Here is a 25,624-nt window from a genome sequence, read left to right as displayed (position 1 = left end):
ACGTTTCTATCCCTCTCCCTCCCTGCCACTGTCATAGCTCATGACCCCGCCACCTCTCACTGGGGCTACCGCCACAGCTTATCAGCCAGCCTCTCCCTCAATACATTCTCCACCCAGATGTTCTACTTCCAAATCGCCAGTCTGATCCTGCCACGCCCGCCCCCCCCCCCCAATCCCTTTAGACTCCTGCCTCTCACCACTTGGAGAACACGACAGTCACACAGGGAGCTCAACAGCAAATCAGACTCCACAGCCTGATCCCAGTATCTCTGATGCAGTAGGGCTTCGCCCAAGTTTGTGCAGGTTTGAGAGCTTTGACACCTGGGATCCCTACTCTATTAAACACTGGCCATCATTCAGGCTGAAGCCTCAACCTGGCTTTGAAGGCTGGACATTTGGGTCTCACACTCTCCCAGGGCACGCCCCACATTTCTTTGTTTCTAGCCTGGAATGCCCTTGTTGCCACCTTCAACAGGTGAAATTCTTGTCCACTGGGCTCTCCAGCTCAAACCCCATCGCTCTAGTGAGAAGCCTTCCGCGTCCTCACGACCTGTACCCCTGGCCCTCGACAAAATGGGGAGTCCTTCCTTCCTGGCCTAACAAAGCTCTTTTTCTATACACTTATGCTTTTTCATCTCAGTATTTTATAACTAGCTATGCAAATATCTGTCTTTACTAATCTACATCACGAATTCCTCAAGGGGAGAGAATAACTTCTAGAAACTGTGCTGCTGAGTATTGGTCTACTTAAATGAACAAAGGTGACCAATTCAGAAACAAACAGATACAAACAGAATAAAATGTCACACCCAGTTTGAGGGAGAGGGTAAGATTATGAAAGAGACTTCAAGGAAAAGGTAGATTCTGACACATGAACGAGGTGGTGAGGAAAGGCAGTCTATGTTAGAGAATCGGCATAAACAGACGTAAGGTGGAGAAAAGCACAGGATGGGACCAGGGAACACGACAGCGTTGGGAAAGAGCAGAGAGCAAAGCTGGAAGAATTAGGTGGCCTTGGAGGTCAGGCTGAGGAACTCGGAAGTCATTTAGCAGCAAGTGAGGCGATGTGAGCAAAGGCAACATCACCATCATTACGCTACATATGCACAGCTCTTGAGCTCTACCTATATTCAGGACACAGGCTCTTAATGTGGATTATCCCATTTAATCTTTTCCATACCCCTCTGGTAGAGGTAGTGGCAAGGCTAGGCTGAAGTATGTGGCCACTGTGGGCAGGTTAATAATACTTTTTTTTTGGGGGGGGGGGCTGCATTGGGTCTTCGTTGCTGCATGCAGGCTTTCTGTAATTGCGGCGAGCGGGGGCTACTCTTCGTTGCGGTGCACGGGCTTCTCATTGAGGTGGCTTCTCTTGTTGCGGAGCACGGGCTCTAGGCACGCAGGCTTCAGTAGTTGCAGCCCACAGGCTCAGGAGTTGTGGCTCGCGGGCCCCAGAGCACAGGTTCAGTAGTTGTGGTGCACGGGCTTAGTTGCTTCACAGCATGTGGGATCCTCCCGGACCAGGGCTCGAACCCGTGTCCCCTGCACCGGCAGGCGGATTCTCAACCACTGTGCCACCTGGGAAGCCCCTTTAATACTTCTTTATGCCAACATTTGTTAAATATCTACTCAGTAGGGCTAGTGAGAAACTTAGTTTCTCTTAATAAAAGGTGAATACCGCTTCCTGGAATTTAGCAATTTACTTCTTTTGAACTGTCTCATTTGGTCATTTTTTTGGACACTCTTAATTTTTCCCACACATAATTTTGCCAACACACTTATTAAGGAGAGAGGAAAACTGTGTCCATGGATAAAATCCTGCTGCCCAAATCCGGCCACACCCCATGCAAGACTTGGTTTCACAATGATCACTAATTACCAACCGAAAGCTAGTACATCTACCGGTTGCTGGGCTGCCTTGGTGCGCCTTCAGCAATGCGTTTATGTTCACTGACAGAGTCCTCATCGGTGATACTCAGACCCAGCAAGGAGCATGAACACATTTCCAGCAGACATGACCAAGCCGTGGCCAAAGCAGAATCCATTTACATTTTAACAGTTATTCATTTCATATAGAAATCTGAGTTAAATGAGATAATACGTCTGTTATCCCTGTGATGGTACAGGGCAGATATATGGTAGGCCTTCTCCTTAATCAGATTCCAAGTGCTATTATGATGATCCTCATTTTACAGATGAGAAAACTGAGGCTGAGAGATGCTAAATAGCTGGCCCAGAAGTACACAGGCAGTCAGGGGAGGAGACAGTTAAGTACCCAGATCTGACGCTTTATCTGCTCCAATATGCTATTAAGACTTAGATTGTTTGAAAATGCATTGAACCGGAGTAAGAAAACAATGAAAAGGAGACGTTCATTACAAACAATCTAAGCAAGAACTGACTTGAATTTCCTACTAGGACTTCAGTCTCTTTGAAAATTAGAGCCATAATGACATACTTATTTTTAAGCTCTCCTACACAACCCCTCCCCTCCAACTCTAGCCATGCCTCCCGACCCACGGATTTGTACAGAGCAGATGATAAACGTTTGCTGCGTAGAAGAAATGTATTACTTTTTACTAACATTTGAATACTCCACTACTCTGTACAGCTTTGCTGAGCAATTAAAATTTTAAAAGATTTATCTTAGGGAGTAAAAGAAAATTATTTCTAAGCCTAACTACGTGCCAGTGAGAAGCTTCATGCTTTAGGTCATCTAACTCTCTCCCACCCACAAGAGTCCCAGAGGCAGGTGCCCTTTGCTCCATTTCACAGAATAAGAAAATGAGCGTCTGGAAGCCACTATTTCACAGTAAGGGACTAAGCCAGAACTGAACCTGCACGCGGGCCTCTCACTGTTGTGGCCTCTCCCGTTGCGGAGCACAGGCTCCGGACGCACAGGCCCAGCGGCCATGGCTCATGGGCCCAGCCGCTCTGCGGCATGTGGTATCTTCACAGACCGGGGCACGAACCCGTGTCCCCTGCATCGGCAGGCGGACTCTCAACCACTGCACCACCAAGGAAGCCCTTAATTTCCTTTTTACAGCTAAGAAATTCTGCCTCAGGGACTGTAAACCAGAAAACACAACAGGTCAGATCTACATGGACACTCTTGTTAACTAAGGTTTTACAGTAGACAAGAAACCTACATTTCAAAGGTAACGCTTATTACAACTTTCTGCTACTCACATGATGTTCCTTCTTTTTGTTGTTGTTGTTCCTGAATGGTCAGCAGTTCTACTGCTGAAGCTTCCCTTGACATCACAGTGAAATTCTAAAACATACAGAGGAACCACCAAGAATCCCCTAAGAGTCCTTGTGTTTGCAAATACAAGCAAAGACACCAATCAGTACAATCGATCAATCAATCAATCAATCAATGGGTGGGGGGGGGGGAGCAGACAGGCCAAGAGGAGGCCAGGAAAGAAGATTTGAAAATTTTCCTTAACCTTCATTGAAATCTATCCCGCTAAAAGTTAAAGAAATTTCCTTTTGTTACACAGTTGGGAAAAAATACAGCATCATTCCTACGCTATTTCTAGTATACGACCGTTGTCAAGTGATATCAACTCACCAACCTTGAACCTCATTACTTGCAAAAGAGGATGATAATAACCGTGACCCCACAGGGTGGGTGTGTGGAAGAAAGGAGGGAGGTCAAGGGCTTAATCAAGGGTAGCTACTACTTATGGTATAAAACATGTAATGCGCTTCTTTCTTTTGAATTTTCATCCTTGGATGGAAACTTTTTCCTAATCAGATCCACCTACAGCTGGGGTAGAGTGGAAGATAAGGAGCATAAAAATGAAGCCAATATGGATAAACAGCAAGGTCCTACTGTAGAGCACAGGGAACTATATTCAAGTGATAAACCACAATGGAAAAGAATATGAAAAAGAATATGTATATATGTATAACTGAGTCACTTTGTTGTACAGCAGTAATTAACACCACAGTGTAATTCAACTATACGTCAATAAAAAATAAATTTAAAAAATAAAAAACTTGAATACAAAAAAAAATGAAGCCAATAACATTTGTATTCCGACACCCAAGGTAGAATTGTGCAGCAAGACAACAGACTTGAAAGGGCAAAATCTGTAGAGAATATCACCTTCCTTTACACATCAAGAACCAACTCTAGAAGTCTCACATGACAGATCTCTTTTCTCCTGGGATGGCTAAGCCACAGGTTTGTTCCCCTCAAGGGGACAGTCAGGAAGTAATGGGCTAGAAAAGCTCAAGGCTGTCCCCGTGTTGCTGCAAGTGGACCGTGGGTTGGGGCAGGGGAAACAGGTAGCAGAGACAGAAGGTCAGAGCAGTCCTGATTCCCCCAGGTGGGCTTGGGCTCTGAGGCCGAGGTCAGTAGATGGTTGAAGGGACACTGACCGCGGGTGCTGGTTTACACACTGACAGGGCTGTGGCATATAGGGGAGACTGCCTTGAAGTCTACCCCAGCCCCACGCAGTGGCCAGCAAACACACAGTGGATCAGCAGTGGGCATCGTAAGGCTAGGGGCAAAAAGGGGCAGAGATTACTTTTCTGAGTTGCTCTTCTTTCCCTGACTGGGAAGTCTGCAAGGACTCAGAAGTGTCTCCATGGCCTGGGGAACAGAGGCCTGTGATGGAGCCTGTCCTCAAAAAGGGCCAGGGGCTGGTTGGAGCATGTGGCAGGGAAGCAGAGGGGATTACAGTTCCAGCAAGAGGCAATATGGAGCCGAAGAGCCAGGAAGGTCCAGACACTGACCCAGCCAAGACGGGCCCCTGACTGCCGCTGCAAATCCCACAAGGCAGCAGCCATTGGCATGGGCACCTCTGCAGAGACCAGAGGAGCCCAGGGGCACCATGGGGCTCCAACCACCTCACATGCCAGAAATCAAGTGGTCCAAGAGAGGAGATTTAAACTAGGTCCAGGCAGGACCAACATCCTGAACAGAACATTTACCACAAAAAAAGTTCAAATCAGAAACAGCTGAAATATTGCTCACTGGCAGTAGATAGAATCATATAGCATAGTTGTTGAAAATGAAGAACAAAGCATTTCCCACCTATATTACAGTGCAGTGAATAACTCTGACAATATGTTACATTACCATTTTTGAGTATTAGTGTAAATGCTCCAATGGCTCATAAAATAAAATAATTGCATAAGATTACCAGATAAGAAAATCAAACCAGGATATATGTGGAAAGAGAAAAGTTTTGATACAGCATTGGTTATCAGCCCAAACTACTTTTCACATCCATGATGAAGGCACTAAGCCAGACATATTTCCTCTCAAATAAAAGTATATGTATTTTGACTTTTCATATAAAATTGATAAAACTACTAGACTGTCCATTTGGTTACAAGACTAACCCTGAAATTATTTGATTCATTTAGGCCTAATGTTACTAGTAAAGTGAAGCAGCTTCAACAACGTGGATTTAGGTACAAATGATAAGCCTGAATTCCACACCTGTAGTTAGTTTCAGTGATGACTCTGAGAGGACCAAAGGGTCCAAGGTGCCCAGTGTCCAGGCCTACAGCCTAGGTGTGCTGCTGCTCTAATGCCATGAGACCAGATGATGGAATCTGCTCCTTCCCTGACCAGAGAAGGTAGACAGACACTCCCCGGGGCCCACAGGCTGCTTGGGACAATGCTCACCAACCCACCTCCATTGTCAGCAAGAGGGGTTTCCAGCCACGGACTACAGACAATCTCCAATCTCCCCTAATGCCCCCCACCTGAAGGTGGAAGTTTGTTTTTGTTACTAATATATGATAAATTTGTGTTTGCTCTATAAGGTACCCCTCAGACAGAGGAAAAGAACCTTTACTTAGCTCTACCTTCAGAACTATGATATAGAAATGGGCCTTTTAAACACATGAAAACAAAACTAAAAATCAAAATGAAGAAAATAGGAACATATGAAACTAAGATGGCAACTCTATCTGTTATGCTTTCTCTCCATTGCAGTTAGAATGGAAGATAATGGGCAACATCTCTAAAAACTTCCATCTGTTCCTAAGGGTAAAAAGATAACAATCTCACTATAACAGCTATCACTGAGGAAGAAAATCTTAAATAGCTTATTAATTTCTGGATTTAGGTTCTAATTCCATAATAACACCAATGAAAACATATTGTAAAATCTAAAGAGCTTATAATTATACAGCATCCTTCTTGTTATCTCCACATGCCTATACATGGAATACCTAGAATGCATCTTAAAATAAAAAGATCAAATGTTTACTGAAAAAAAAAATAACATTAATCCCAAATTTCTCACAGTCATTTTTCTACTAGAAAACAGTAACATGGTAAGGTGTAAACTTCCTCCATTAATTTTAATAGGTCTTAAAGCAAATGCTTTGTTTCTATTAAATGTTTGCATTTTTAATACATAGAAGTTAGCCCCTTTTTGGCAAAAGGAGAACCAGACAATCTCTTTAGTTCTGTCAACTTGGAGAATTTACGAGATGTGGCTTTGGTTCAGGTGCCCTTATTTAAAGCCAAGGTTAAATTCACTTCTTCTTTTAACTAGTGGAACACCCCACCCCCACACAGATGTCTTCCTGGTAAGTTTCGTATAGAAACTTCAGTGAGAATGTTTGCTTATTCCCGAGTCTGCCCACCAAATAAAGCTTGGTAATAATTCTCTTCATTTACAAAGGTTTTACTGCCAAGGCCATGAGAGCTTTTAATTCTGTTACCATTCCCATGACAAAATTTCCATTCAGGTCAAGAAAGACTAAAAAGTTGGGCAGGTGTCCAATAAGTGAGTTAGTAGCAAAAGCGTAAGTAACATTTTGATTCCCTCCACCATGCTGGGTTCATGGGACCAACACCCTTTAGAAAACACCAACTCACTCTCTGAGACTGCAGATCACACAGACTTCGGAACGTGTTTGTCAAAACATGGCATCTAAATCACCTAGGAGTGAAGAGTGGTTAAAGTTCAGACACCAGGGTCTCCATCCAAACTTAATTGGAGTGGGGGAGGGATGCTGACAGGGCAGGAATTAGCAGTATTAACAAGTGCTGCAGGTAACTGCTAGGCAAATTAAATTTGAGGAACCCTGCTTTAGGAAAACAAAATTTCGTTTAGTTAACGAGGAATCCTGATGCAACTGGTCAGAAGGAAACCTAGGATTATTCTTTAAAATATCTATCCATCTCTGTTTCCTCATCTCCAACAAAAAGACTCATGTCAAAATGTATATGCTGAAGCTGAAGTTGTACAATATAAGCCTTCATTGTCGCCACGGTCAAAATTTCTATCACCAATCTCATTCCAAAAACAGATTTCAATCACTGCAGTATTAAAAATGCAGTATTTTTTTAACTATCTGAAAATCGCAAGTAGCTAGAACCACAATTATCTAGCCACTTACAAAGACAATGTCTTAGTAAGAAATTCTCAAATGTTAAGTATTTATGGGTCACATAAACGGAAAGAATAGTACGTTAGGTAAATTTCACTTTTTGTCGTCACGGCATCACTTTTTCTGGTAGGATTCAGCTGAATCAAACTACGTGCTTTGTGTTACATACTATAACACGTTATTTAACTTATATTTGTACACGCTGTGCCCGTGTCATTACTGAGAACAGCTCCATTTTCATGGCTGTTTATACAATTAGTCTTTTAATGTGACGAATGATGGACAATACCTGGGTTATGTGGCCAAGACAAAGATTTCCCTTGATAGCTCTTACTTGTCAATACAAATGACAGCAGAGAATATTCCCTGAATGGGGGGGGTGGGTAGAAAGAGGGCCTTGTGTAGATCTTCACTAAGGAAAAAGTCTAAAAGTAAAAAAATGTTTGGAAAAGAAATTAAGTTATCAGCAGTTGTTATTCTTACATTCTTACTAAATAGATAGCAACGTATGCTTAAGAGAAGTAAAGCTGCCCAGTACTTAGTACTTAGGACCTGACCGGCAGGACCAGCATGGCCCCTACCAGCAACCAAGCCCAACCTTTCCTTTTATAAAAAATGGAAACTGAGGCTGAGGGAAGCCAGTGACTTGCCAGAGTGAACACTGGCCACTGTAAGAATCAAAAGATTTCCTGACTACATGCCCAGGCCTGCCAGATTTGGTAGCAGACTGTGTTCACCAGACCACAGAATTTCATATCTCTATAAACTTTATAAAAACAGCATATAGCAAGGATTTCTCTTCTTAAGGAATATTTTAGTTCCTAAGAGATTATTTTAGCCATTAGCCATAGCTTTCCATTTAATTATCCAATCATCTTTTTCTTTTAATATTTCCTTAACTATTTTAATATTTAATATTTTAAAACACCTACAGACTGCTTTTATTTGGTACCTTAGGGGTATACAGAGAAGCAGTCATAACATTATAAATTGTAAAGATGGATCACAGGTCAATCCCCCTCCCTGCCCTCACCCATGCACCCCGCCCCCCATCAATGTAAACCTTTATTTGAGCCCACAGAATTAGTCAGATACAGGGTTTTAAGTGGATGCTCGTCCTTTTGGGGCACTTCATAATTAGCATACTAGCCTCTCAGGCTGGCCTCCAGATGCAGGGTGGCATGTATCACATGTTCTTCTGGGAAGCAGCTCCCAAACCCCAGAAGACCAAGAACAAAGGAGCTGGCAGGCTCTGGAGAAGCTACCCCGTCAACAGTGTATTAAAGACACCCATTAGTTGCCTCAGTCAGCTAATTAGCTCAACAAATCCAAAACCTAAATCATTAAAGAAAGTGGCCCTGATTGCATTGCTGGGCTCTGATTTGGTGTCACTAACCCAGCAGGGTGGGAACAGGGCTGTTCCACACAAAACAAAAAACGGTCCACACTGGGGAACTGCCGTAGGATGGGACCACATTTTTTATGAAAGTCGAGCCCTGCCAGGAAGTTTCACTGGTGAAAAAAGTGTACCAGGGAGACTTCTGTGTTTATGCTTTGAAATTTAAAGCAATTTAAATATAAATTGCTCTCCTTTTTGTCATTATGAGAAAGAAAGAAAACGTGGGTTTCAGATCTCTGGTGTGCAAATGGTCATTAACTTTCATTTGACCTTGGGTGTAGAACTAATATTGAATTTATGCGCAGGGTACACTCATTATACTCATCTAGTTTCCTCACAGAAAATATGTTCCCAGGAGCTTCAGTGCTAGCAGCCATTTTTTCTACACTCGAATAGAAAACTTCAGTCTCCCTTTCATTCCTCTCTCCCACCTTCCACCCACCTTTCTGCTCCAAACCTCAGAAAACCATTTCCCAAGGGTCGGCCGTATTTATAAAACACAGGCAATAACAGGTAGGAATCTGAATGACGTAAAATCATTGTCCTGGACCACACGAGACTCAGGAGCGTCAGTGCTCAGTTCTCCTTCCCAGTATCTGATTCCCGAAAATACGAACAAGCTCCCATTTAGGGTGATAAATACCTTTGTCTATGGAGCCTCATAAACATTACCTACCGCCACTGAAGTGCCCCTGCAGTGCATTTTTTTTTAAAACGGAGGCCTCTAAACCCTGCATTCCCGAGTACACTCTGCTGTGGTTATTATAATTATTCACCTCCTTGGCAAATCAGTTCCATTTACTCTCTTAATGGACATGACCATGTGGAAGGATGAAAAACAAAATCATCTTGCCTTGCTTTGTAATTTCCTAAATTCTAAGCAACCCTCCGGGTTAAAGGAGTCCAACTTCCTATGCTGGAAACTCTCAGATCTCTGGTTATTCAGGAGAAAGGAGGGCAAAGGGCTATTTTCTTTTATTGTATGTCACTGAATGGTTATTTATCATTTCGACTTAATAGCTCTAATTACAAAAGACAGTGTCATGGGATTTTTTTTTAAAGGCAATTTTCTTGGTATCCCAGTGGGAGAGTTAGGAAAAATTTATAAAGCATCTGCTTCATGCATTTTCAATTGTTCCTGGGTTTTACCGTTGTTATTATTTTCTGGATTGTAAGATTTTTACATTTTCAAGTAACCTTTAACTTTGCACTGCCTTGAGAGTTACTGTTTCAAGACTCTTATTATGGTTTTATGCCATTAGATAAAAAAGGAAGATACAACTTGTCAACCGCTGAACTGATCCCTGTTCAGTAAGAATATGCACTGGTGGAGATGGGATGAGAATGTACAAAATCCGTCAGCAAGCAGAACAGTGTCTGGAAATGTCAGAACAGGAGTTATTATAGCACCAAAGATGGGGGGAGATTTTGCAAACTTCAGCAATCAGCGTGGTGTTAGGCAAAGCTCTCTCTTCTTGGGAAAACATCGTAGATCATCAATCAATCAGGAAGACCAGAATGTTGTGTTGAATATTTTAGGGGAAAACACATGCTACTTCTTTCCTCTTGGTTGACAAATGCTAAATAGCACATTTGTTAGTGAGGCTAACGAGACAATCAGTGTGGGCCTGTGCTGACCATGAAGGAGAGTGATGGCCACTGCCACCGCAGCATCCGGGAGGCGGCAAAAGGGAAGGAAAGGACACAACACAAACCATGTGGAAATGTCAATTCTGAGAGGACAAGGTGCGCCCTATAAGGACAGGCTGGGAAAGACTTGGAAAATTTTAAGTGATTGAAAATATCACTAAAAATTAAGCATAATATCGTAATTGCTTAAAATACAGCTAACAGACTTCTGCCATTATAAACTAGTATTTTCTAGCTTGAACATTCATTATTAGAGATTAGATGAAAAAAACTATTCAAGAGAAGACTACTACAGCTTTTACTTTTAAGAGCATTTAAATTTTTTCAATAACAAGTTAATCCCAGGAAACCAGAAATGTAGAAGGAGTTTGAGATAGCAATAAATGTACCGGCACGTAAGCCTGTCTTTGCTGCCCCTTAATTTTATTATTACCATCTATACTCTAAAATCCCATTTTATTGTGCATTCTCCTATATATGAGCAATGTGTTCACGAGAGGATTAAAGATAAAGTCAATCACTGCGCTACATTAAAAGAAGAATCTATCAACTAAAAAAGTAAAAAGTTAGAGGACCATAAAAGTTGGAGCAATTCCATAGGCTTAATGGTTATTTTTTTCCTTCTAAATGTGCAAAAGGAAAAGCCTGTCTCTGCTGTTAAAAATAATCAGTCAATCTATTTCATTTCTCATGACAAAGTGACAGGGATGGCTTTTCTTTGGGAAGCTTCTGCCCTGAAGGAGAATATGTCTCTTCAATTGTGTCAGACCTCAAGCCTCACTGCAGAGCTTCCCGTCAACACTGACTTCCCCCCAATCCCACAGACAGGGGGCCTAAGGAAGGGCGGGAGCCTAAAACTGCTAAAGTTCCTACAACGTGTTATTGGTGACCAGTGATTGTTACCAACAGGAGATCTTCAAAGCTGGGAATTTAGCCAGGCTCTCAGGGTGATAAAAGGCCCTCAGCTTGTCTGATGGGTCCACCATGATTACCAGATCCAGGGGTCACCTGCTTGAATGTTTTACACACACACAGTTCAGTGTATAGCAAATAGTAATAACCAGGTTGTAGAAATCACATACCCATTCAAATGACTATTTAAGCTTGAGCACAGGATTCAAAGATGATTAAACAAACAAGAGGATTTCTAAGGCTAGGAGAAACAATTTAACAAGAATGTAAAACAATGGCTTCCCTCTCATCCTTTCCGGTCTATTAAAAATAAGAAAGTTTCTTACAAGCTAAAACTAAACACAACAGGTGAAACCATTTTATACAATTTTATGTTATATATATTTTAATATCCCAAAGAAATAATAAATCTTGGCACAAAAATAACACTTTAACCTGAATCCCTGGATGATTTAAGAAAGAAGAAAAAAAATTGCTGCTACCTACAACTTGAAAGATGTCAGTTTTCAATCTATTCTTTTTCTTTTCACAAACCACATCTTTACTCCCCATAATCCAAAAAATTCCTAACAAGGGAGGGGACATTGTGTAGTTGGGAAAACCAGAGACTGGATGCTGGGAAGCCTGGGCTTGCGTTCTGGCTGCAGCCTTTCTAGCCTGTGTGCTCTCTGGCACAACAACTCACCTCTAAACCGTGAGACTGGGACAATGCAAACAATTCCTCCTGTGGCGAGTACCCTGCCCAGTAGCCGTTCCCTCTTCTGCTGGTTTTCTTTGGGGAGCCACACCTGCCCTAACCTCAGTCCGTGGGTCTCGTGGGAGGCTGACTTAACCTCTCTATCCTGCAACCTCTCTATCTTGCCCTCCAACCATGTGTCCACTGCTACAGAGATGGGCATTCCACCCTTCCACCGAGGTCCCCACCAAGACTTCTGTTGGACCTACCAGAAAGAGGTTCTCTCTGCTGAGACTGATTAACTCCACAGATTCCCCGAGACAGTAAATTCCCTTGGTGGTTTTTAGCTTGTTTATCTCTCACTTGTACCTAAAAGAGTCCTGAATAAAATATTCCCAAGGTTGTGACTCCATTAAGGATAATGAAGGAAATTAATGAAAGTACTCATTGTTATAATTAAACACTGGAGCTGGAAGGAATCTCTAAGGTTCCCACATTCTACACCTACCCGCTCACGATACAAATTGGAATCGCTTTACAAAAGTCACAATGACATTTAATGGTATAAACAGAGCCTTAGAACCCCTTCTTTCTTTCCCAAACATTAATATCCTTGCTACTTAGTTTTAAAACACTTAACTAGATATGGGCTAGGCAGAGAGAGTGAAATATATAAAAACTGCCAAGAGGGTTTACCAATATGAGATTTCTGGCTTTCCAGAAATAGAAGCCCACCATAGCACAAATTTCATATGATCTAAAGATAATGAGAGCTAAACGTGCTTTGGCTGTGGATTCCCTTGAAAAGGGGAAGAAACATATCTCCCAAGACTCTAACTAGTGAACAATTAGCAGTAGAATAAGCAATTCAACAAAAAAGAAAGAAGTGTAAAGATATCTGTGCTAATTTTTTAAAATCTTGTGAAGCCTTAAAATGCTATTCACATTCCCTAAGGTTAGCATTTAGAGGAGAAAACTAAAGGCACATCCTAATAATGGGCTCTTAGAAAATTACAACAAAATGGATTTTTTACTAAGCTAGAGCCTTGAATCATTTATATAATCTATTGCTTGACAGTTACTGTTATTTCTGTTTGTATGGTGAGCTGAAACCAAAAACTTTTTCTTTATACTAATTCTTGTTTTAATAACCCTTCACAGTGAGACATAAATCTGGCATGACCACCTGAGCCCTAATTAACAGTTTTACTGCAAGACAGATATTAGGGTAATCAATTCCTTCTGTCAAGCCCCAGATGTGCCAACTATCATTTTAATACTTTTTTTATTAGAAGTATACCAGCTTCTTTTTCTTCTTCCTTAAAAAAAAAAACTCAAAATAGTTTTAAAAAACAGCAATGAGCATACATAGGAAGTACCATTCTAGAGCTAAAATTCTGTTTAATTAAGGCTGTGCTTAATAGTTCTTCACTTTATCACCTCCTAACTACTCAGTAATCCATTTTCCTTTTTCAGACAGCTATTGACTTAATTTTTTTATTTATGAAACATACACTGTGGTTTAAAAATAGCAAGAGCCATATTTGTCCTTGCTCACCATTGTACCCTCATGCCTTACAGTGTACCTGGCATACAGTAGGTGCTCAGTTAGAATTTGATAAAGGAATGAAGGCAATAACCTATGACTTAGGCTCTCATACTTTGCCACTTATTTTTCATCCACTCTCAATGCCAACTCAAACAGCGAGAGCGTAGGGCGAATCAGGTAGATATCTCCTTATTTCCATATTTGAATTCTCTGAATATTGTAATATCACCTTGTTGGTTAATTTTTGCCCCTAGATTGTTTCCCAAACTTGTTGTGGTTTGGGGAATGTATGACAGAAAAGTCTGTTTTTCTCTAAAACTATCTTCTTTGCTTATACTACTTTTCTAATCAGAAAACATATTCAGTTTTGTCAGGGACAAAATAAGAATGCCAACTATCTTTTTATTATTCAACTTACATCATAGGACCCTAGCTCATGAAATAGTATGAGGGAAAAAAAAGGAGTTATATGGATTGGTAAGATAGAGGTAAAATAGTCATAATTGACAGATGCTGTATTTGCCCATACAGAAATCCCAAGATAATTTTTAAACAAGCTATTGGAATTCATTTGAGTTCAACACTTTTGCTAGCCACAAAAGCATGAGTTCTCATATAGCAAAAGTAACCAATTAGAAAAGATAATAGATGTGGATCAACAAACTGATTCAAAACTATATATGGAGAGGGAAAAGACCCAGAATAGCCAACACAATGTTGAAGGAGAAAAAGTTGGAGGACTGACATTACCCAACATCAACACTTACTATAAAGTTACAGTAATATAGACAGTGTGGTACTGATGAAAGAATAGACAAATAGGTCAATGGAACAGAATACAGAGCCCAGAAATAAACCCATACAAATAAAGTCAAGTGATCTTTCAAAAAGGAGCAAAGGCAATAAAATGGAACAAGGATAATCTTTTCAACAAATGGTGCTGGAACTGGACATCCACACACACAATAAAAAGAACCTAGACACAGATCTTACACTTTTCACAAAAATTAACTCAAAATGGATCACAGACTTAATGTAATGCAAAACTATACAATTTCTACAATGTAATAGAAGAAAACCTAGATGACCTTAGGTATGGTATGAATTTTTAGCTATAACATCAAAGGCAGGATCAATAAAAGAGAGAAGAAAGGTAAGCTTGACTTCATTAAAATAAAAACTTCTGTTCTTTCAAAGGCAATGTGAAGAGAATGAGAATACAAGCCACAGACTGGGAGAAAACATTTGCAAAATATATCTGAAAAAAGGACTGTTATCTAAAATATACAAAGAACTCTTAAAACTCAACAGCAGTAAGAAAACAAGCAACCTGACTAAAAAATAGGTCAAAGACCTTAACAGACACCTCACCAAAGACGATATAAAGATAATAAATAAGCACGTGAAAAGATGTTTCATAGCATATGTCATCAAGAAAATGCAAAGTAAAACAACAAAATGTGCAACGCTGACAACAACAAACACTGGTGAAGATATGGAGCAACAGGAACGCTCATTCACTGCTGGTGGGAATGCAGAAGAGCAGAGCCACTTTGGAAGATAGTTTGGCAACTTCTTACAAAACTCAGCATACTCTTACCATACAATCCAGAAATCACACTCCTTGTTATTTACCCAAAGTAGTTGAAAACTATGTGTCCGTGGGTGTGTAACTGAAACCTGCACACAGATGTTTATAGCAGCTTTAGTCATAATTGCCAAAACTTGGAAGCAACCAAGATGTCCTTCAGGAGGTGAACAAATACATAAACTGTGGTACATCCAGACAATGGAATATTATTCAGTGCTAAAGAGAAATGATCTATCAAGCCATTAAAAGACATGGATGAACCTTAAAGGCCTATTACTGAGTGAAGAAAGCCAATCTGAAAAGGCTACATACTGTATGATTCCAACTATATGACATTCTGGAAAAGGCAAAAACTATGGAGACAGTAACAAGATGAGTGATTGCCAGGGGATGGGAGTAGAGAGGCACAAACAGGTAGAGGAGAGGGGATTTTTAGGGCAGTGAAATTATTCTGTGTGACACTATAATGATAAATACATGTCATTATACATTAGTCCAAACCCATAAAATGTACAATACCAAGACTGAACCCTAAAGTAAACTATGGACTGTGGGTGATACTGATGTGTTAATGTAGGTTAATGATTACAACAAAGGTACCCCTCTGAGATGATGGCAGTAAGTGGGCTGTGCATGTTGGGGCAGGGGGGATATGGGAACTCTGTGTACTTTCTGCTCAATTTTTCTGTGACCTTGCAACTGCTCTAAAACATAAAGTTTATTTTTTTATACAGTGTCATGAAAGACAAAGAATGAGAAACCTTCACAAAATAAGAAGAGTATAACTTTTTAAAAAAAGTTAATTCATAATAGTAACCAAAACTACAAGATACCAAAATATACATCAAGCAAAAAAATGTACAAAGCTTTAAGGAGAAATTTTTAAGACAGTACTGAAGATCTGAAAACAATGGAACGATATCCTAGGTTCATGAATGCAAATACTTATCTCCAAAGTGTCAAATTTATCTGATGACCTATAAATTCAATACACTTTAAGAAATCCCTATAGGGGTTTTCATGGAACTTGACAAAATAAAACTATGAAGAAAACAGAACAATAAAAAGAAACTTGCTTTACCCCTTAATCCCCCAAAAGTCTTCTTATAAAGTGTTGGTAACTGAAACAGGAAAGTGTAGTCAAAGGAATAAATAGATCAAAGGAATACAGAGACCAGAAATAAATTCAAGCATATATATATATAAACTTTATATACGATAGAGTCAGCATCATATCCAATGAACACTACTGGGGTAACTGGCTCAGCATAAGGAAAACATAAAACTGGATTTCTACCTGACACCATATACTAAAATAAATTCCAGATGACTTGAAGTTTTAGACATGAAAAACAAAACTTTAACACTGTCCATACCAAGCTACTGACCTAGCAATCCATTTTTAGTAACTTATTATGAGAAATTAATTGGTAAAGGGCAAAAAGATATATACAAGAATATATCTTCAAGCCCTTCTATTATCATTCATAATGGGAAAACTATTAAAAACAAACATACAACAAAGAATTAGTTAATAAGTTCTATGGTATCAATATAAACATACAACAGCTAACAAAAATGATACAGAGCTGTATTAGTGCATGAAAATGAATCCTATAAAAAGTGGATTTACAGATAAAGTAATCAAGGATAGTATTGATGGATACCAATGGAGTCTGTTCAGTGGAACAGAACAGAGAATCCAGAAATACACCCACAAAAATATGCCCAACATATTTTTGACAAAGGTGCAAAAGCAATTCAATGGAAGAAAAGATGGTCTTTTCAATAAATGGTGTTAGAAAAATTAGAAATTCATAAGCCAAAAGAAACACAGAAGAATCTTGACATACATCTCACACCTCATATAAAGACTAACTCAAAATGGATCATGAACTCAAATATAAAACATAAAACTATAAAAACTTTTAAGGAAAAAAAAGACCCAGGAGAAAATCTTTGGCATCTGTGACTAGACAAAGACTTAACCCAAAGACATGATCCATTAAAAAATATTAATAAATTGGGGCTTCCCTGGTGGCGCAGTGGTTGAGAGTCCGCCTGCCGATGCAGGGGAAACGGGTTCGTGCCCGGGTCTGGGAAGATCCCACATGCCGCGGAGCGGCTGGGCCTGTGAGCCATGGCCGCTGAGTCTGCGCGTCCGGAGCCTGTGCTCCGCAACGGGAGAGGCCACAACAGTGAGAGGCCCACATACCGCAAAAAAAAAAAAAAAAAAATTAATAAATTGGACTTCACCAAAATTAGAAACTTTTGCTCTGTGAAAGACTTTGATAAGAAAATGAAAAGACAGGCTATAGACTGGGAGAAAATACTTGCCTAAGGATTGCTATCTAGAATAAAGAAATCTCAAAACTCAACAGTAAAAAAAACCCTCAAACAATCCAATTAGAAAATGGGCAAAAGACATGAACAGACATTTCACAAAGAAGACATTTGGATGGCAAATAAACACATGAAAAGATGTTCAATATTACTAGCCATTAAGGCAATGCATACTAAAACTACAGTGAGATGTCACTATACACCTATTAGAATGGTTAGAATTTTTAAAAATAGTGACAACATCAAATGCTGGCAAGGATGCAAGAACCTACATCACATATACATTGCTAGTGAGAATATAAGATGGTACAGCCACTCTGGAAAACAATTTGGCAGTTTCTTAAAAAACAAAACATGCAATTACCAAACAATCCAGCAATTGTACTCCTGGGCATTTAGTCCAGAGAAATAAAGACTTACACTCACACAAAAACTTACACATGTAGTTTTATTCATAATGACCCAAACTGGAACAACCCCAATGCCCTTCATGGGTGAATGGTTACATATAGTGTAGCACATTCATATGATAGAATTACTATTCAGTTATAAAAAGGAATAACCATTGATATACACAACAACCTGAATAAATCTCCAGAGAACTAAAGCAAGTGAAAAGAGCCACTCCTACAGGGTTACATACTGTATGATTCCATTTATCTAATATTTTTGAAATGACAAAATTATAGAAATAGAGAACAGATTGGTAATTGCAGAGGTTAAAGAGGAAACAGAGGTAGGAGGAAAGTTAGTGTAGCTATAAAAGACAAACATGGAAGATCCTTACAGTGATGTAAATGTTTTGTATCAATGTCAATATCCTGATTGTGACACTGTACCTGAGTTTCACAGGATGTTACCATTGGGGGGAGCTGGGTAAAGGGAATGTGTGATCCCTTATTATTTATTACAACTGCACGTGAATATACAATTATCACAAAATAAAAGAGCACATGTAAAAAATTATCACTTTTATAAAACTGCATATATTGTATGTATAATATCTACATATTAATAGAGAAATATCTGTAAATACATACAGAAAAGAGTATTATTGGTTATCTCTGTTGGTGAGATGATGGGTGATTTTTCAATTTCTTCTTCATACATTCATGTATTACCAAAGTTTTTCAATGACTATGCTATACTAATAAGAAAAAAATGAAGCTATTTTCATTATGAAAAAGACAAGTAATACAGACTCATTGCACACACTTTTTTCCACTGAACATTTTACTGTATTAATTCTTTGAAATATCATTTAAAAAACTATTTAACATTCCATTTCATTGATCTATCAATTTTACCATTTCTCTATTATGGGAACTTAAGGGTTGTTTCTAATTTCTTACTGTTAAAAAAAAGCAATGAAATAGGTTTCTTCTATCTGAATCTTCACATGCGTCTCTGATTATGCCCAAAGCTAGACCTCCAATCATGGAGTTACTGGCTTATAGAGTAACTATACTAGAACGCACTGAAAAGTGGCTTTTCTGAAAAACTATGAATTTATGTCCCCATCCTTGGTGCAATTGTGTTTCACTCTGTCCCTGAGAGGTTGCCAACGTTGTATTCACGTTCCAAGCTCCACAGATGAAATGAGTAAGGAAAACAGACATGTTAACGTCATGGCGTAATAAAGTCAACTTCATACCAGTCTTTTACTTTGCACAAGCTACGGTGTGTGGGTCTTGCTTACTCCTCTTCATTTCTCTTCACCTCCAGAAAGTTCAAACTTCTTAGCCTGACACCCGAAACCTGCCTCCTTCTGCCTCATTCACTTGGCTGCAGCCACTCTCACATCCTTGCTGTTCCTCAAACTCATTTCACACACCTATGCCCAGTGCTCTTGTCTGGACATCCACAAGGCTCACCCCTCAGTGACTTCACGTCTTTGCTCAAATGTGCCCTATTGGGGGCCTTCCCATCCCACACTGTGTAAATTAGCAACCCCCTTCTCCAGCCCCATCTGTATTTACTTGCTCTGTTTTTCTCCAGCAATGACAAGAGTATATGTTTTTGATTATTTCCCCAACTTTTTCCGAAACTTAAAAAAAAACTTTTTTAACCCCTATCCTCCAAGGCACTGTCATCCCAACTCATAAAGACTGTAAGTTTTGTCTCCTTATGTTTACAGGAACCAGCATCAGCTCTAGCACAAATTATTTTTAAGACTTCCCTCCTACAACCTTTATACTGGTGTCCTTTCTCCATCTTGGCCTTCACCTATGCAAATACCCATGATCTAATCCCTGTTCTTGGAGGAGCCCTTTTCACACTGCCCAAGCTCTGTGGGTCCAGATTACTGTTCCTTGCATCTCTTCTCCACCACCCTTACAGCATCCAGTCTCTGCATCCTCTACATCAGCCAAATCAACAAAGATATAATATAAACACAATACGCTGCTTCATACTAAGGTGTGTTTGATTCCAGAGGTCACTGAGAGAAAAGCAAATTTTTACAGTTTCTAGCTAGAAAAAGGAAGATGTAAAATGTATGATTTCTGTTCTGAAGACATTTCTGTTCCACTTATTTCTTCAAACTTTGGCAACTCTTTGATTTTGTCATAGTGTCTTCACCTGAAAAGTCTTATTCTAGTTTAACATCTAGTTTAACACTATCTAAGTCTTCTTCTAGCTTAACATTAATGTTAAACTAGAATGACTTCTTCTATAGGAAAAGGAGGTTCTATAGAACCTCCCTTCTGTCTGTCATTCCATTTAGCAGTGACCTCCAGCCTCTGAGCAGCAAAGGATGCCTCCCCCTGACACTCCTCCTTTCAAAGCAAGTTTTTTCTACCTCATGGAGTCTCTATTTCATATCGAATTTCAGCAGAGCCTGGCTTTCTCTCAAGATGTATCTGAAAGCTCCCTTTTCCTTTCCACTTATTACATCCACAGATTGTTTCCTAAGGTATTAGGAATCAGATCCACACAATCAGTCCCTATGGAAAACGCTTGCTATTAAATGTTATTAGACAATTCAATTATTTTTATAAGAAGCTACTTTGAGATAAAAAACATAAAAAAGAGACCACCATTATGTTATTTAGTTTCCTCTGTCATTATGATAGGTAATGCAATGTGGTTTGCTTTCTTTTGCTGGGTACCTAGACTTTTTCCATGCTTGCAGTGGACTACAAACATATTTTTAATTTTTAATTTCACTTTTCCTTGAAGTATGAAATAAAGCAAGGCAGTGTATGTCTAGTTTTAAAGAACTAGATACACACCTGTGCTATTTTGATGGTAGAATAAATAATTTTAAAACAAATGGAGATACTTTTCTGCATTTTATACCAAAGCTTCCTGAGATACATTCAACTGCTCACAACCACAGGACATGTGAAATATCCCCCAAAAATCAGAACCTTCCTCCAGCCCCATGAAAGACTACTCACCAGACTTCCTTGCTTTCAAAGCAATAACAGCTGCTAGCTCTCTCTGCACCTAATAAAATATTAGGGGGAAAAACCAAATTAGAATAAGAAAAATGTAGCTTTGTTTTTAGATATGCAACCAAAGTTAAGAGCTGTTGCATTAAGTTTGCTGCCATGTTTTTGTTTATTTGTTTTTAATAACATGGAAAAACCTCTGCATAGGAATTTTAGGCCAATCCTCAAAGAATCTGATGGACTTACTTTAAAAAGAAATTAAACAGTTGCCAGAATGTACACATTGGAAAACATTGGTACTTATGCCATGATGATGAGAAGTACCTCAGAAACATAACTGTGTAACATTCAGAAATAATGCAAATAAATTATTAAAACAGGTAAAATACTGTGGCAAAGATATTAAATATTCTTTATCTCTCAAAGATTTAGTTTATACAGAAATTCTAGAAAAATTGAGGTAGGTGATCCTAGTTTAATTTGACCTCTGTTTGAATACAATGAAGGATCACTTGAGGCCTGACAGGTGTACAGCAACCATGTCAGATATTATGCTGCATAAAAGCAAGTGCTATCAACACACAGGGCAGGTGAAATGGGGATAGGCAAGATGACCTTTAATACCCTAAGTGCCTTAAACCTCACTTATTTGTCCAGATTTTGCTTCACTCTCTCTCTCTCTCTCCCCCCAACACATATGCTTAAATCCTTTCTCAAAAACATTCTCAAAGAGGAACATAAAACAGAGACCAAAAAAGAGAACCACAGTCACTTTCAAAGATAACATGGAAAAAAAAAAACATAACATGGGGATAATCTTTGGGAAATCTATGTTTGATAGCAATAAATTTTCATAATAAGCAAGCTCATTCCTCTTCAGGACACACTCTTTTAAGCTTAGAAGAGTGTGAGTGTGTGTGTGTGAGTGTGTGTGTATGTGTGTGTGTGTGTTTGCAGGGGTGGTGATACTGAGTTTGGAAGGGTCCTACAGCTTATTATACTAATGACATTTTTAAAGGCAGAGCATGAAAGCTCAAGGTTAAAGATGACTTGCTATTGAAATCAATCTAATTTACATTGATGTACATGAAGGCAAAAGTAGCCCAGTGAGTCACTGGGACTCTGTTTAGGACCAGTTTCACAATGGCCAGGGTATCATCATCCCTGAAGAAGGCAGCCTCCCCGCCACCATACTGCTTTACTGCTGTGCTTTCCCTGGCTTGCTACTATGAATGCCATTCAAAAGGGTATATATGGGCCTCCCTGGTGGCGCAAGTGGTTGAAAGTCCGCCTGCCGATGCAGGGGATGCGGGTTCGTGCCCCGGTCTGGGAGGATCCCATATGCCGCGGAGCGGCTGGGCCCGTGAGCCATGGCCGCTGAGCCTGCGCGTCCGGAGCCTGTGCGTCCGGAGCCTGTGCTCCGCGACGGGGGGAGGCCACAACAGTGAGAGGCCCGCATACCGCAAAAAAAAAAAAAAAAAAAGGGTATATATACTCCTGATTTAACTGATTCGTCAATTCCTTAAGACTTTCTCAGGAAAATTATATTGTAATCAGAAGATAATCTGTCCCTTTCTAACCATGGGTGTCTTGAGATCCAAAAATACTCATGGGTAGAAGAATTTATACTTGAAGAGCTTATGGGGAAAAAGAGAGCTGGGGGAGATAGGAGTGATGATTAATCAGAGGAAAGCCTTTATAAATACTTGTATGTGTAGTAATAAAACAGCAACAAAATAAAATATAAATTAGTGCCTATTTTATATATTTGAAATTAACGTGTAAGGTTTATCGTAGTAACAGCATCTCTCTACAGAATTTTCCTCTGTTACAGTGTCACAAATGTTTGGGGGTACACAAAGATGCAGATTAGAAACACTCACTGGGACCTTGTGGATGGCTTCCTGATTTTATGAGCTTCTAGGCTCAGAAACAGGAAAAAAGCAGAGACGGAAAAGGATGCAGAAGGTGGATCACTTAATTTGCATACAGAGGATCAAAAACTGTCTTCTCCACCCTCCATCAGTCTTCCATACTTGATATTCTCGTCATGAGAGCTTCAGTTTTTCTTTCTCAAATTAGAAATAAGCCTCAAAGTAGAAATAGCTCAGAAAAGGAAATTTATATTCCCCAAACTGTATAAAACTACATCTTTTCAAAGATTTGGTACAGAAAGAAAGGGAGAAAGGGGATGAGAAAGAAACTAACATAGCACTTTTTGGGAAGCCAAGAAGATGAGAGATGAGCAGTGAGAAAGACAAGAACTTCACAGTTAAATTTACAAGGAACCTAAGCTTTTTCTTTTTTTATATTTTTCCACATAAAGTAAATGAGATTACTCTACTGTACTACACTACATCCCCTGAACATCTGCAGTCAGGGAAGACACAGAAGTGTTATGTTTCTGCCCCCGAGGGAAACTGTTCCTGACCCAAACCCCAAGGGTAGGTTATTCTTCCTCCAAAACACAAAGGGGGAAGAACAGACCAAGCAAAACACAAACTGGGTACAATCCCGTTAGAGGCTCCTATAGCATCTTCCCGGCACTTTTTTTTTTTTTTTTTTAAACACACCAGCAATGATGTAATTCATCATTTTCAACTGTGACTAATGCCTGTCTTCTGGGCAGAAGCTCCTCCAAGGCAGCCATCTTTTCATCACACTATCCAGGGCCATCAACACCCATTCACCGACCCACAGGAGGCGGATGCAGAGGTAACCTTAAGAGAACAGAGACAGAACCTAGGGGAGAGAAAAAGCTGCCTGAGGAAGGACAAGGAAATCCAAAGGGAAGGCACTCCCCAGTAAGAAGGGACTCACAGCAGAAATCTTCAGAACATATTAGAAGGACTCAAAGCCTCCTTTAGCAAATAATTGTTAGGTTTATACTGAAAACTAAAACTTTGAACAACTGCAGAGACAGAGACTAGAATTTTCTTTAAGCACTAATAAGGGACCTGTTGGCACTGAAAAAGAAATATAGCACTCCAGCACTGGTCAAGTCTTCAGGTGTCTGAAATTCTGGCCCACATTTTGATAACAACCCAGAGCAAAAACCATCCTGCTAAGATGCTCCTGAATTCCTAACATTCAGGAACTGGTTAAGATAATAAATATGTGCTGCTTTAAACCATTAAATTTGGCGGTAGTTTGTTACGCTGAAAAGTCTTTTAGAGATGATTATTTTTTCTACTTGATCTACTTGTGTTGTTGGTTAACATAAGTTTCTCTCAACAGGACAGAAATGGAACCCTCTTCTCAGATCAGTTTCAAAAAAAAAAAATGTATACATATAGAGCCAAGAGCCATGTTCTGACATTCGCCATTGTTTTTATTTAATGCGGGTGCTAAACCACTGCCTAGGAAATTAGAAGAAATGCATTGTTCTTAATCTGACAGGAAGTACCTTATTACACTGGTCTTCCCTATTACAAGCCTTTCCTACTATGATCTGACCCTTGAGGCTAGATGTATTCCAGAATTCAACATTTTATATAGTTCAGAAAGGTATCCTATCTAGGGCACACCCTCAGTGAGGTCTTGGGCAGTAACTTATAATAAGAAATCAGACACATTAATATTTCTGCGGGGACACATTAAAGGCAGGGACCCACTGTGTCCCCCTTTGCCTGGCAAAGTAATAAAGCTATCCTTTTCTATTTCACCCCCCGTCAAAAAAAATTTTCTGCAATGAAATGTATGATTATTCATACCAAATGGGATAAAGACAGACTGGGAAAGGCCTCAGGATTTTCTACTAAATATATTCAGTTTAGGTTAGATTTTTGCCACCAAGTAAGTTATGAAACCCTATTCTTTTTCAGGGTTTTTATATTTCAGAGCTGTCAATAATGGATTGTAAACCTCTATTAATTTTACACTAAAAGTTTCTCTCCATCTTTTTCTCTTGTACCTTCTTGTCAAATACCTATGTAGTCAGTAAGTTCTGTCTACCAAGAAATGCTTTCTTTAAATAGCTTGGATTTTCATCTATTTCAAACCTGACTGCACATGAGAATCACTTGGGGAGCTTTAAAAAAACAATTGATACCTGGGCCCCAACTAAATCAGAATCTCTGGGGAAGAGGTCCAGCCAACAGTATTTGCTGCTGCTGCTGTTTCCATGTTCCCTAAGTGTTTCTATCTAGGTTGTATCCAGGGTTGAGAAGCACTGCTCTATTTAATAAGATATCTTTGTTTCCCCAAGACTCAACCTTTTAATCTTATAATCATTTCAACTCACAATCAATCTTTACTTTTTATTTTGTTCTCCTCTAATTTAATTCATTTGTAAAGGAACATGGCCTTCACTGTGTTTTAGGTATTAAATTATGATATAATCCAATCAAATGATAAGATTCAGTTACTACATCAGCAGTTTGACAGACAAACTGACAGACAAATCTACTCAAGCACAAGGAAAATTGCAAGGGAGCTTTTTAAGAAGCTTAAACTTTAAAACGTAGTTTACTCAGTATAAAAAGAACCATGTAACTCAAAACACATCTGCAGCTTCGGGTATATTTGCTCTTGTGAATATTTAAAGAGAGGATAATTAAGGGAATGATAAAACACATCTCTAATTTTTCTCTCTCCTCTGGGTACTCACCAGAAATTTTAAAATGTTTTAAAATGCTGAAATGTTTTGGCTTTCTATCTTCAATAACCAGCAGGACTGTTCACAAAATAGCCCTGAAATTCAACAAGAATCAGAGCCAGTCTTAGTTCCAGTATTTTGTCTTTT

At 39.4% G+C, this 25,624-nt stretch overlaps 1 protein-coding gene across 1 annotated transcript in view; it reads right to left on the bottom strand.

Annotated features, from left to right (window-relative positions):
• The window catches only part of RAPGEF5 (Rap guanine nucleotide exchange factor 5), a 213,411-nt gene that overhangs the window by 115,847 nt on the left and 71,940 nt on the right, over nt 1-25,624 (bottom strand). The window contains exon 7 of the mRNA XM_060108417.1: nt 20,887-20,935. Coding sequence (XP_059964400.1) covers nt 20,887-20,935 — 49 coding nt within the window. The remainder of the gene's footprint in view (nt 1-20,886; nt 20,936-25,624) is intronic.

The sequence above is a fragment of the Mesoplodon densirostris genome, chromosome 9 (assembly GCF_025265405.1).
Source record: "Mesoplodon densirostris isolate mMesDen1 chromosome 9, mMesDen1 primary haplotype, whole genome shotgun sequence".
Classification (NCBI taxonomy): Eukaryota; Metazoa; Chordata; class Mammalia; order Artiodactyla; family Ziphiidae; genus Mesoplodon; species Mesoplodon densirostris.
The sequence above is the reverse complement of the archived record's forward strand: the minus strand, read 5'-3'. Positions and strand labels throughout refer to the sequence as shown.